Source organism: Osmerus mordax, chromosome 3 (assembly GCF_038355195.1).
Source record: "Osmerus mordax isolate fOsmMor3 chromosome 3, fOsmMor3.pri, whole genome shotgun sequence".
In the NCBI taxonomy this organism is placed as follows: domain Eukaryota; kingdom Metazoa; phylum Chordata; class Actinopteri; order Osmeriformes; family Osmeridae; genus Osmerus; species Osmerus mordax.
The window spans coordinates 2,138,206-2,151,709 of NC_090052.1; the positions used below are offsets into that span (position 1 = coordinate 2,138,206).

The 13,504-nt window shown below is 46.6% G+C and overlaps 1 protein-coding gene across 1 annotated transcript; it reads left to right on the forward strand.

Moving 5' to 3' along the window:
• Nucleotides 1–7,089: 7,089 nt before the first annotated feature.
• LOC136940368 (proline-rich protein 15-like protein A) lies at nucleotides 7,090–8,127 on the forward strand. The gene has a single exon (XM_067232488.1). The coding sequence runs from the start codon at nucleotides 7,090–7,092 to the stop codon at nucleotides 7,423–7,425; it is 336 nt and encodes a 111-aa protein (XP_067088589.1). The 3' UTR covers nucleotides 7,426–8,127.
• Nucleotides 8,128–13,504: the final 5,377 nt, after the last annotated feature.

The following is a 13,504-nucleotide window of genomic DNA, read 5'->3' on the forward strand; positions in this document are numbered from 1 at the left end:
GGAGGAGAGAGAGAGAGGAGAGAGAGAGAGAGAGAGAGAGAGAGAGAGAGAGAGAGGGAGAGAGAGAGAATGAGACAAAGAGACAGGGAGAGTAGAGGGAGAGAGAGAGAGAGAGAGAGAGAGAGAGGAGAGAGAGAGAGGAGAGAGAGAATGAGACAAAGAGACTGGGCGAGTAGAGGGAGACAAAAGAGACAGAAGAAAAAGACAGAGACAAAGAGAGAGGTGGAGCGGGAGGAAAAGAGAGAGAGAGAGAGAGAGAGAGAGAGAGAGAGGTGGAGAGCTCGTCGTGACCAAAGGGAAAGGGACAGGTGAAAGGAAGAGAAGAGAGAAGAGGTTTGACTGACATAATCACTTCAAACGTTGGCACCAGTGTGTGCACCAGCAGACACAGACTGACAGAGGTTCCACCAGGGTGCTGGCAGTGGGCATGGCTGGCAGTGGGCATGGCTGGCACTGGCATGGCTGGCATTGAGCATGGCTGGCAGTGGGCGTGGCTGGCTGTTGGCGTGGCTGGCAGTGGGCAATGGCTGGCAGTGGGCATGGCTGGCAGTGGGCGTGGCTGGCAGTGGGCGTGGCTGTGGGGCAGTGGGCATGGCTGGCAGTGGGCATGGCTGGCAGTGGGCATGGCTGGCAGTGGGCATGGCTGTGGGCCAGTGGGCGTGGCTGGCAGTGGGTGTGGCTGGCAGTGCGCATGGCTGGCAGTGGGCATGGCTGGCAGTGGGTGTGGCTGGCAGTGCGCATGGCTGGCAGTGCGGCATGGCTGGCAGTGGGCATGGCTGTGGGCCAGTGGGGTGGCTGGCAGTGGGCATGGCTGTGGGCCAGTGGGGTGGCTGGCAGTGGGCATGGCTGTGGGCCAGTGGGGTGGCTGTGTGCTTGGTGTTGGAACACAACATTGCCCTCTGCTGGGTAAATCCGGCACCTCCACCAGCATCATGTCCAAGCATGGCAAGTACTGTCTCACTGAGCAGGCATATCAGAGCCTGACAGAAAGACTAGCGAAAGGCCCTGTTGAAAGCAATGATTGCAGGTCATCTTACGGTGAGTATCGACCTGAGGGAATCTGTCACAAAGGCGTCAACTATCTGCCAGACCTTTTGTAATTGAACCGGAGTGATTTGGCTATCTGTGATGAGACAGTTTTGTGGCAGGCACCTGCTTTGAATACACATTTGAGTGTGTGACTGCTTCAATGTGTCCCTGCATGTTCACAAACAATGGTCTTTGTGAAGGCGACATGGCCAGCCTGAGCCCGTGGACAGTCATGCCGTCCAAAGCGTTCGAAACACGATCAAATCGATTCACGCTCGCTACAGACCTGAGAGGACGACCAAAAGCAGACTATAAACGATTATTTAACATTGATATCAAATTGCAAACTTTCAACACATCACTGGAACATTATACAAAAGAGTGGCCTGGTCTTCTTGTCTACCAGAAGAGAAATGTCATTGGATGTACAAGGCTATCTTTGTAGGTTTCTTCTTTGTACCGCTGTTGTCTTATCCAACCGAGTTGTGAATTCCTCCTCCGTTTTCAGAACTGTGATATCCTTTCTGTTCCCCACATTCAAACTGAACGAAGGAAAAAATACTTTTAGGAGTGCTGCCCCCGTCTGACCGGAATTCTCCTCGAGCGAATCTGAAATGACTAAACTTGGTGTTTAAAGGAATGTTTTGAACGGTATTACTCATCAGCTGGAAGATGAATCGATGTTTTGCAATGTTTTCAGTATTGTAAATGTCTGTTTTTCTGTTTGTATTCTGTTTCTTTCAACTAGGCTGTGTACTTCCTTCCTGACTTACCCAGCCTGCCCATCTTGGCCAGGACACTTCTGTAAAAGAGATTTCGAATCTCAGAGAGCTCGTCCTGGTTAAATAAAGTTAATAATAACAATAATACACCTAGACATCCTTGATGACAGTAGCTTATTACACCACCTTTGCCTTACAGAGGTCTGGCTTCCTGTTCCAGGCCAGGGGATTCTGGGAAACGGAGGCAGGTGGGGGACAAGGCCCAAGCTTGCCACCAGTGTCCCACCACCACTGAGGACACTCGTTCGCCCCCCCCTCACACATCATTGTGTGACCTCTCCCCACCGCCCCCCCTTCCCTTAACGTGAGCGTGTGTGTGTGGGGCAGGTGCAGGGCGTGTGTGTGTGTGGGGAGGTGCAGGGCAGGGTATCCACCCATCGGCTTGCTTGTGAGCCCAGTGTTGGTGGTAGGAGATAGCGTTGCTGGGTGTTCAATAGAGGGCCTCTTACAGCTCTGTTTGTCGTTCCTGTCTCTCCCATTCTCCAATAAAACACTAATGTCCTCCTTCACACACCAGGTCGCTCCCCATCCAGAGGGAGGGAGGGAGGGAGGGAGGGAGGAGGGAGGGAAGGGAGGGAGGGAGGGAGGGAGGGAGGGAGGGAGGGAGGGAGGGAGGGAGGGAGGGAGGGAGGGAGGGAGGGAGGGAGGGGAGGGAGGGAGGGAGGGAGGGAGGGAGGGAGGGTGGTCGATGCAGCCCAACTGAAAGCTCAGTGCTTGAAACGATACTGGTACAGAACAGGATCATTCTGGGTGAGAGAGAGGGACAGACTTTCACACCCCGAGCTCTAAACCGTCACCAATTCCCTCCTTCTCTTCCTGAATGATGTCAAAACAAGCAGGTGACTTCTGGAGCTGCGTGTAGTCACATGCGACCCGATGGTGGTTAATGTTCTAACCCCGTGCCGGTTTAGACCTTGCCTGACCGCTGTTCTGCATGGAGCGTGTCTCGCTAAAGGAACCGGGCCCGGAGACACGCTGGAGATATGAGAGTGGGATTGTTGGCAGATTTGCATGAAGTAATCCTCTCTCCAGTAGGGACTCAGTGTCCTCCATCTTTAATCTGTCCTGTTGTCCTGTCTGAACGGCTGTAGATCAACACAGATAACCATCATCTTCCTGTTGGGCGGGTTCCTTGCCAGGGCACAGGGTTTCAAACACAGGCCTTTATGGTTGAGCCACCATCCCCACCATGGGCCTTATGGACTGAACAAACCTGAAAACATCCTGCATTCAAACTGTGTAGCCTGGCAACGCTATCCTTTTTATGAGGATGGGGCGGGCCTGGGAGATAATTCGGCATAGTGACATTATGCCTCACAAACAATATCGCTGCTTGTTTGACAGTTCACCAGGGGATGTTTGAGTTAGTGTTTGTGGTACTCTGACTTGCTGAGGCATCAACACCATAACCGTTTAACATGATTTGATGGCGTGTGTGTGCGTGTGCATGGTTGTGTGCGCGTGTGCGAGTGTGTTTCTGCAAGTTGACATCGTCAACAGGAAGTCTAGCTCTGATGACCACACACACCAGAAACTGACTTCTTAACAATGTCTGCAGGCTGGGGTTGGGTAAGAGGTAAGAAACTCAGTTAGACATTAACTCTTGCCCTAGTTGCCAAGGAGGAACAGGAATGTCTGCTGAAAAGATGAATATCAATATTAGCCAAATATGACAAGCCACATCTGAAGTGAACCTCAAGGCCACTCCTAGCTCTGCTCTGCCCACAGCAGACTTCAGACGCGCAGCAGTCGAGGTGTGTGTGTGTGTGTGTGTGTGAGTGTGTTAAGATGAACCACAGACCTGTAGTCGAGTGGAGCTGAGCTAGACTGTGTCACCCTGGTTTTGTTTACCCACAGGTGGAGCCTGCATTGTTCAGTGTGTGTGAGTGTGTGTGTGTGTGTGGGGGGGGGGGTGCGTGCGTGTGTGTGTGTACATTGAATGTGTATGTGTGATAGTGGAAGGAAAAGAGAGAGAGAGAGAGAGAGAGAGAGAGAGAGAGAGAGAGAGAGAGAGAGAGAGAGAGAGAGAGAGAGAGAGAGAGAGAGAGGGAGAGAGGGAGGAGGGACAAAGCCGGCACCTGTGCTGCTGTACCTGCCAGTCTGACAGAGAGAGCAGAGACCACAGAGAAGGACCAGAGAGGACAGTCAGGATCTCCCAGCTGTGAAGGACTGTGTCAGGGGGTGGACATGGCTGTTATCTGACCGCTCGTGAAACCTGTGCATTGGACTCTCAGAGCAAGGATTCTCGCTTGGGGGAGGAAGAAATTACCCAGCACTACACTTGTACAAAGGTGAGGATGTTACACATACACACACACACACGCGAACATAATACACACATCATGTCCATGATACACACATGGAGCCTTTATCAACTGTCTATTTGGACATGTAGAGATGATTGTATCTACAGCAGCAGTGAAGTGGAAGGGGTTATGAACCCAGACTCTTGTACTCTGGGCCTTGAGTACCAGTCAGAAATAAGTACCTTTGGACACACAACTATTTGATCTTTTACACAGAACAAACACAGCGCTGTTGGCAACACACGCACACACCTACACGCTGAACCTCTCTGAATACCTCTTTAGTAGGGTCAGAGTGCACATATCCCTGTAGCTCACTGATACAACAGTACAGACATGAGTTATTATTACAGCATCTCTATACTCTTACTGTCTGGACAGATGTAGAAAGAAACGATAACCACTAAGGAAGTAAGGACCACATCAGGGAAGAGGCTGCAAATCCACGAGTCATTTCAACATTGTCCTTTTCACGGTCCATTTGTCATCCTATTTGAAGGATGGGAAATGTTCATATTGTAGCCAATATGGAACATTTCTGGTTCCTAGTAAACAGGGCTATGAGCAGTTCTAGGTGAGCAACCTCATCGTCTATTGTGACCAGTTTGTGCATCTGACAATAAAAGACTTGAACAGTCAGTCTGTGGCTGACCTGACAAGTAGCCTGAGAATTAAAGGAAAACCTTCCTGTTTCATGGCAGGAGAACTGCTGATTCAGCTGGGGGAGAGTTGGGTGCTTTCCTGATGGTTTTGGTTTATGACAGTCCCGTTTTGATTGGCCAGTCCCTTGACATGGCAGAAAGTTTGTGCTTCTGAACCAGAGTTCTACTGTAACTGAACCAGAGTTCTACTGTAGCTGAACCAGAGTTCTACTGTAGCTGAAGAGTGCAGGGCTGAACAGGGCAGGGCAAGTCAGGGCTGGGCAGGGCAGGGTAAGAGATGGTGATCAATGCTATGTATCACTCAAACATGCATTAGCAACAGAAAGTACAAATAAATATGTGTATATTACATGTAATCTTATTGGTTACAGGGTCCAGGCTGGTTTCAGCCAAGCGAATGCAGGAAGCACTAGAAAAAGACTCAATCACCTGTCATGGATGAATGAGAAAAAAAAAAATCTGTCCTGGTTCTTGTTTGGTTACTAATAAAAGCCTTCTGCTATCTGGTCAAAAGTCACCAGAAAGACAAGCCTGAAAGATCATTAGCATATTCTATGGAAATTGTCCCCGGCGTTGCCAGGCAACCAGTTGGAAACTGCCCACTCCCTCCTACTCCAGAGACAGGCACAAAGCCTTTATCTGAGAGCAGTGTGTGTGTGTGTGTGTGTGTGTGTGTGTGTGCGTGTGTACATGTATGTGGGTATGTATGTCCCTGTGATCTAACATCATGTACGTTTCACGTGTCAGGTAGCTTGCGCATCACAGACATGTCTGTGTTTGTGTTGGGTCCACACCTTGGTGATTGTTTGTGCATGTATGTACGCTCATTCCATTCATGTGGAGAGGTTGGGTGGACTACAAGGTTCGTGGTTTTCTTTGAAAGCAGACAATGCAGAAAACCAGTTTTCCTTGTGCGACGTGACATACAAACAACACGAATCTCTCCAATGAGTATTGGTCAACAGAACACAGACCCTAACTCACCAATAGGAGCACGTCCATTGTTCCGCTTTAGAAGAGGGCTGTCCAGCTGTTCTCTCATAGAGTTGCTGCCCTGCCTGTTGTCTGTCCAACTCCGGATATAAAAACATTTCAAGCTGCTAATTATTGGCATGACGTGAGCTTGATGTGGTAGGAGACCTACGGGGACACTAGTCGGAGGGTCAGAACGTTCTGGAGCATTGCTTCCTGGTCCGGACACCCCAGGTGACCCATTACCTGTCCTCCCTGTTGTATCTGTCACTGAGGTCAGGCTGCGGCTGAAAGAAATCTGGCTGGTGAAACCCATCAACCATTCAGGGGAGGGGGGGGGGGCAGTGCCCCTGTGACAACAAGCTTGGGGCCTTGGGGGAACCCTTGGGGCCCCCCTAAATGTAGAGTCTGAATCATTATAAACATGGTCCCCCCCCGTTCAAAGGGTCTAGAACCTCCCCTGTCAAAAGAAAATGAACGCCCTTCAGAGTGAAGTAGACAGCATACCGTCTGAACTCCAGCAAGGTGACCAGAAGCCACCACAAATGGATCAACCAACTGTCGCCAGCTCTCAATCGTTGCAAACATCAACAATCTCATGAATCGTGAATTGAAAACAAACATGTACTTTTCCACCGTTTGTCGAGAATACGTTTTCGCAAAAGGTGCTGGGTCTCGCGTTCCGACGGGGGTTCCAGTTCTGGTGGTTAGGAAGGCTGCAGGTCGAGTCCTTCAGGTGCTGTGTGTGCGTGAGGGCCTGGCCGGCTCACCCTGGGCTGAAACCTGAGCGTGAGGGTTTAGCTGCCAGGGTGTTTAGCCTGGCCGGCAGCAGGGTAACCCAAGCACCTCCAGGGCCCTCCGTACCCCCACCATATGGCGCAGATCGAGTTCCAATGAAATATTCAGAAGGTCTCCCGTGCCATCAGACATGGATATAGTATGTCCATCAGAGCTGGTCACGGCTGGGACTCTGGTGTCACTGTTTTATGGGAAGGGGCGTGTGTGTGGTTAAATACAATGACTGTGTTCAATACATGTCGTTGTATTTAACCATATATTTCCCATCGTACCATTTCGACGATGCATTTAACCAACGCATCATCTCCTCCTGTTTTTACACTCTCATACCAGGTTACCTCTCACACCTCCTCATCCCTCCAGCCCTCCAGCCCTCCGTCCCTCCACCCCTCCAGCCCTCCATCCCTCCAGCCCTCCAGCCCTCCACCCCTCCACCCCTCCAGCCCTCCAGCCCTCCAGCCCTCCAGCCCTCCATCCCTCCAGCCCTCCAGCCCTCCAGCCCTCCAGCCCTCCACCCCTCATCCTCTCTCCGTCCTGGCCATGGCTGAGCCTTCCCCCGGCTGGTGGAAGCTCACCTTCCTGCGCAAGAAGAAGTCGGAGCCCAAGGTGCTGTACGAGATCCCCGCCGAGTACGGCAGCAACACGGGCCACGGCGGCGCCCCCGCGCCAGCAGAGGGCGCCGCCGCGGAGGACAGCCAGTTCAACGCGCGGCTGGAGAGGATCGTGGACAAGACGGCCACCAAGGGGCGCCACGTCAAGGTGTCCCACTCCGGACGCTTTAAGGAGAAGAAGAAGATCAGGGCCACGCTGGCGGAAAACCCCGATCTGTTTCCCGGCCACGAGACCAGCGATGAGAATCTCAGGGCTGGGAAATGAGGGAAGGCCGACACACACACACACACTGTGTGTTGTAATGAAAACACACTCATTCACACTCACACACCCCCTGTCAGACGTGATCTTGATGGGCAGTTCATACGCAGAGTGACTAAACGGGAGAGAGAGGATGAGCCTGTGCTACAGTCTAGTCGCAAGGTCGCTCGTTTGTACAAAGTAATAAGTAATATATGAATTGGTAATGGCTAAGCCTAATGTTCAGCACAGCATCACTCTTTAACCTGGAGCAGGATAATGTTTGGTAGTAGGCCTAAGCTGTGGAAGCCAACATTTGGACAGATGAAGGATAAGCTGATTTAAACTGTACATTGGCCTGAGATTACTTCCCAACTGAGTTGAGCTGGTTAAAAATATGTTTTGTAAGGTTTTTGGGGGATGTATACCTGTGAGGGACTAGATGTCACGGCGTAAGGCTACGTAAGGAATCACGTAAGGATTTGGTTGCTGATGTAAAAGAAAAGGACTTTATTGTGATTCAACTGCAAGTGTTTTAACTCACGGCATCTCTGCCTTTTCACTGTTGGTGTAATGCTTTAGAAAGATCCTTTGAATGAACAGACAGATGAAAAAGCCAAAACAAAACTACAGTGGGACTCATTTCCTACAAATCTCAAGTCTTTTAACTGTAAACGCTCTGCTACTTTATCTATGTTGACTTTCAGTATCACTGTAATATTCATATTTGATCTAATTGAAAAGTATATTTTGAAAAAGTTTGTAAAATTCATAGGTACTGTTCAGATTGTTTTATAAATAAAATGTATGTCTGATTTTATGTAGGGAACAGGTTGTGGACTTTGTCTTGTGTGCTGTTTTTAAGAAAAGGCCTATTTAGTGATTGTCCTATAGCATAGGGACCCAGCGGTGGATTATTGAGGATGGCATCTTTATGTCTTCTATCTACCTTCTCGTTACTTTGATATAGCTCAAAACGTTTGCTCCACAAATGTTAAAACTAGAGAACTTAATAACAATAAAAACATGTAGAAATATTTTGAAATATTTTGAAATACAAGAAATGCAACAAAAAAATACAAATGTTTACAGTAAATACAAAATAATTCAAAGATGTACACTAGTTATAATAAAACATTACTCTGTGCTAGCTCCCAAGAAAAAAAAAAAAGAGTAAACTAAAATTTTTGAGTCATATTTCGTAATTCAGTTCAGCAAATATGACAAAAAGTGCTTCTCAATAACACTACCTACAAACTGACATTTCTGAATAAACATTCCGTTTGTATTTGATCATGAAATGCAAGACCTGTTAATGTTAATTGATGTACAGCTCTGGAAAACAATTGAGAGATCACTGCACCTTTTTCTTTCATTTAAAAAAAAGTTGAGAAGGACAATTTTGAGCGAGGAACAGAAGGGTACCACTTCAAATGTTACCCTTCTGTTCCTCACTCAAAATTTTCGTCAAAATCAGTAGGCTATATGATACTAATGACTATAACATCTACACAAAATCTAGTGATCATGGTACCATTAGGGTTAATATTATATAAACATAAATATATTATAAGGCAAATCATAATTATAGACATGCATAGGACATGTGTATTGTGTAAGCCTATGTAACATAAAGGTGGGTGCATAGGCAATTCTAGGTTTTTAAACTGGGGGTGCAAAGGGTAGTGATTTTGTATTAATTTTTTTGCTTACAAAAACATGCTCAAAATTAATACTAGATCTTAACATTTGAAAATTGTTATATGATAGATGATAGAACACATACAACTCTGAAATCACTTTAAAAAAATTAAAAAGTAAAAACATTTAATCCCAACAGTAGGGGGTGCAATTGCACATCGCCTTTGGGTGGGTGACTGTCACAAGACTCGTGTTTTTTATGAATTCCAGGGTAGGATCCTAGGAGGAGAGGGAGAGAGGGGAGGGAGAGGGCAGAGAGAGGAGAGGGAGATAGGGGAGGGAGAGGGCAGAGAGAGGAGAGGGAGAGAGGGGAGGGAGAGGGCAGAGAGAGGAGAGGGAGAGAGAGAGGGGAGGAAGGAGTGGGGAGGAGAGGGAGAGAGGGGAGGGAGAGGGCAGAGAGAGGAGAGGGAGAGAGAGAGGGGAGGAAGGAGTGGGGAGGAGAGGGAAAGAGGGGAGGGAGAGTGCAGAGAGAGGAGAGGGAGAGATAGAGAGAGGGAGAGAGAGAGGGGAGGAAGGAGTGGGGAGGAGAGGGGGAGAGGGGAGGGAGAGTGCAGCGAGAGGAGAGGGAGATAGGGGAGGGAGAGGGCAGAGAGAGGAGAGGGAGAGGGCAGAGAGAGAGGGGAGGAAGGAGTGGGGAGGAGAGGGAGAGAGGGGAGGGAGAGGGCAGAGAGAGGAGAGGGAGAGAGAGAGGGGAGGAAGGAGTGGGGAGGAGAGGGAGAGAGGGGAGGGAGAGTGCAGAGAGAGGAGAGGGAGAGAGAGAGGAGAGGGAGAGAGAGAGGGGAGGAAGGAGTGGGGAGGAGAGGGGGAGAGGGGAGGGAGAGTGCAGAGAGAGAGGAGAGGGAGAGAGAGAGAGGGGAGGAAGGAGTGGGGGAGAGGGGAGGGAGAGTGCAGAGAGAGAGGAGGGAGAGTGAGGTTCCTGCATTTATATATATTTATTTAATTAAGAAACATATATGACCAGGAGAAAGGGACACTAATAAATATGTATGCTCAAGGTAGTTTTATTGGCCTTATATAACAATAAAAAGGTGCTATGTGGATCAAATGCAATTGTCTTAAGTTTTCTGGTCTGCATTTTAAATCAGCCACAGGTGACGCTGGGAATGAGGAGACTGAGACAGAGGTGGAGGTAGCTGTGACTGTGGTGACAGAGTCCAGTGCAGAGATGATGACAGGTGCAGCAATGATACTGCGCACAATAGAGTATAAGTTAACACTATACATCTAATGTTGTACACAGCCATCGAAAGCACTGCTCATTTATTGGGTGTGCTCAAGCCTTCGGCGAGAGCACAACCTTTGTTCTCTCACATATATATTATTGGGTGTGCTCAAGCCTTCGGCGAGAGCACAACCTTTGTTCTCTCACATATATATTATTATTATTATTATTATTTTTATTTCTTTTTGCCCCCCTAAAACTCAGTAAATACTTGGCCTACATAGACAACGTAGGTGTCAAAAGTTTCGTCTTGGTAGCGATTGAGTTGCTTCTATTGGAATTTACGTTCCGTTGCATGGTTTAAGCGTAAGTTAAGTTTTTGTGGCGAAAAGTGAAGCTAACGGTGGCTAATTTGCTAGCCACAGTCACTGACGTTACTAACGTCACTGCGTCACTAACGTCACGAAAACACGCGTGACTACCTTTGCCAGAACATTCGTTTCACATCTGTTAACTTGGGGGATAGCTAGGCTAACTATAGCTTTACTGCAAGGCAGCTGCAGAAACGCCACAAGAAAAGAGGCCAGGGTGATAACTATTTACTCATTTTACTTTGTGATATGACACACAATTGTGATGTGTAATGTACAATATAAGCTGATATTATTAAGGAAGTACATCTACTTTCGGAAACAGTAGTCTACTATTTCACTGAAGTATTAGCATCATGACATTAGCCTGTGTTTCCCGGGCAACACATACTACAGTGGTCTATGATGTAGCGTTATCTGTTTTCAATCGTTAAAATAAACATTCCTCACATATACATTTTCGTTGTAGGATTTATTCTGACATTAGAAAACGATTTGTTGGTGAAATTACCATTACCTGTGGTTTCAAACCAGTGTAGCTCACTGCAACGCTGTAGCTTACGCGAGACACACTACAAAAACATCTAGCTACAGTACACAGCTGTTTAGGAAGTCAAACGGCGACAGAAAATGTTCGGCACTCCCCTTACTTAAATCAAAAGTCTATCTAACTACTAACCTGAACTTCATTGCCACAGCCTAAACGTTGTCAATCTGTTCATGACAATAATTAATTTCAGCCTAAACCGTACAACGGAACGTTAAATCCAATTCAACCAAGGCAATCGCTACCAAGACGAACACAGCAGTAGTCTAGTACTGTACCGTGGTAGTACAATTTACCGGGGCAGCTTCTCAACACAGGGCTATATCGCATTTTGCGTTGTTACTGACAATGATCGCTACCAGTGAGCTTTTTATGAATGAGCAATTTTCCACTAAATAAATGTCAAGCTTATTTACGTTTTGGGGGGCATATTTTCAGTTAGCAGATGGTACCGTTTGAATTGCGATTCCATCTACTACTGCCGGGTAACGTCGTAGAATAATCTTCAAAGGGGTTGTTTATTCATGAATGAATGCAATATGAGTAGGCTAAATGCCTGAAAATATCATGAGAAGAGAAAAACTTAAAATGACGTTTAAATCATAGAGATTAGGTCAATTTTTACACCGGTCTGCAATAATGTCACGAAAACACGCGTGACTACCTTTGGCAGAACATTCGTTTCACATCTGTTAACTTGGGGGATAGCTAGGCTAACTATAGCTTTACTGCAAGGCAGCTGCAGAAACGCCACAAACAAAGAGGCCAGGGTGATAAATATTTACTCATTTTACTTTGTGATATGACACACAATTGTGATGTGTAATGTACAATATAAGCTGATATTATTAAGGAAGTACATCTACTTTCGGAAACAGTAGTCTACTATTTCACTGACATATTAGCATCATGACATTAGCCTGTGTTGCCCGGGCAACACATACTACAGTGGTCTATGATGTATCTGTTTTCAATCGTTAAAATAAACATTCCTCACATATACATTTTCGTTGTAGGATTTATTCTGACATTAGTAAACGATTTGTTGGTGAAATTACCATTACCTGTGGTTTCAAACCAGTGTAGCTCACTGCAACGCTGTAGCCTACTGTACCCGAGACACTAGTGTGAGTAGCTAACAACAACTCCTCAGCTGTTTAAGTCAAACGGCAACAGAACATGTTCGGCACTCCCCTTACTCAAAAGTCTTTCCGTAGGGAAACTATCTGACTACTAACCTGAACTTCATTGCCACAGCCTAAACTTTGTCAATCTGTTCATGAAAATAATTAATTTCAGCCTAAACCGTACAACGGAACGTTTAATCGAATTCAACCAACGCAATCGCTATCAAGACGAACACAGCAGTAGTCTAGTACTGTACTGTAGTAGTAGAATTTACCGGGGCAGCTTCTCCACACAGGGCTATATCGCATTTTGAGTTGTTACTGACAATGATCGCTACCAGTGAGCTTTTTATGAATGAGCTATTTTCCACTAAATAAATGTCAAGCTTATTTACGTTTTTGGGGGCATATTTTCAGTTAGCAGATGGTACTGTTTGAATCGCGATTCTATCTTCTGCCGGTAAAGTCGTAGAATAATCTTCAAAGGGGGTTCTTTATTAATGAATGAATGCAATATGAGTAGGCTAAATGCCTGAAAATATCACGAGAAGGGACAACTTAAAAGGACGTTTAAGTCATAGAGATTAGGTCCATTTGTACACCGGTCTGCCAAATGTATTCGTTTTGATTCAGCCTGTCAGCTGCCTCTTGCAGGGGAAATGAGAAGACATCATATTTCATTCTACACTTCACTCGTATTTTGAGTTGTAAATGAGCAGCAAAAAAAAGATGCTTTTAAATCTATGTAATCTTTATAAATAATAAGTAGGCCCGATGCATTTTTATATAAAATATACAGACCCCTGTGCAACCGACGCAAGCAAGCACACCCTACAATTTCCCCAGAAATTGTATCCTCTCTAGTTATTATTATTTTTATTTTTATTTCTTTTTGCCCCCCTAAAACTCAGTAAATACTTGGCCTACATAGACAACGTAGGTGTCAAAAGTTTCGTCTTGGTAGCGATTGAGTTGCTTCTATTGGAATTTACGTTCCGTTGCATGGTTTAAGCTTAAATTAAGTTTTTGTGGCGAAAAGTGAAGCTAACGGTGGCTAATTTGCTAGCCACAGTCACTGACGTTACTAACGTCACTGCGTCACTAACGTCACGAAAACACGCGTGACTACCTTTGCCAGAACATTCGTTTAGCATCTGTTAACTTGGGGGATAGCTAGGCTAACTATAGCTTTACT

Excerpts from the sequence above, each read along its gene's own strand:
- LOC136940368 (XM_067232488.1), top strand. The coding sequence starts at position 7,090 with ATGGCTGAGCCTTCCCCCGGCTGGTGGAAGCTCACCTTCCTGCGCAAG.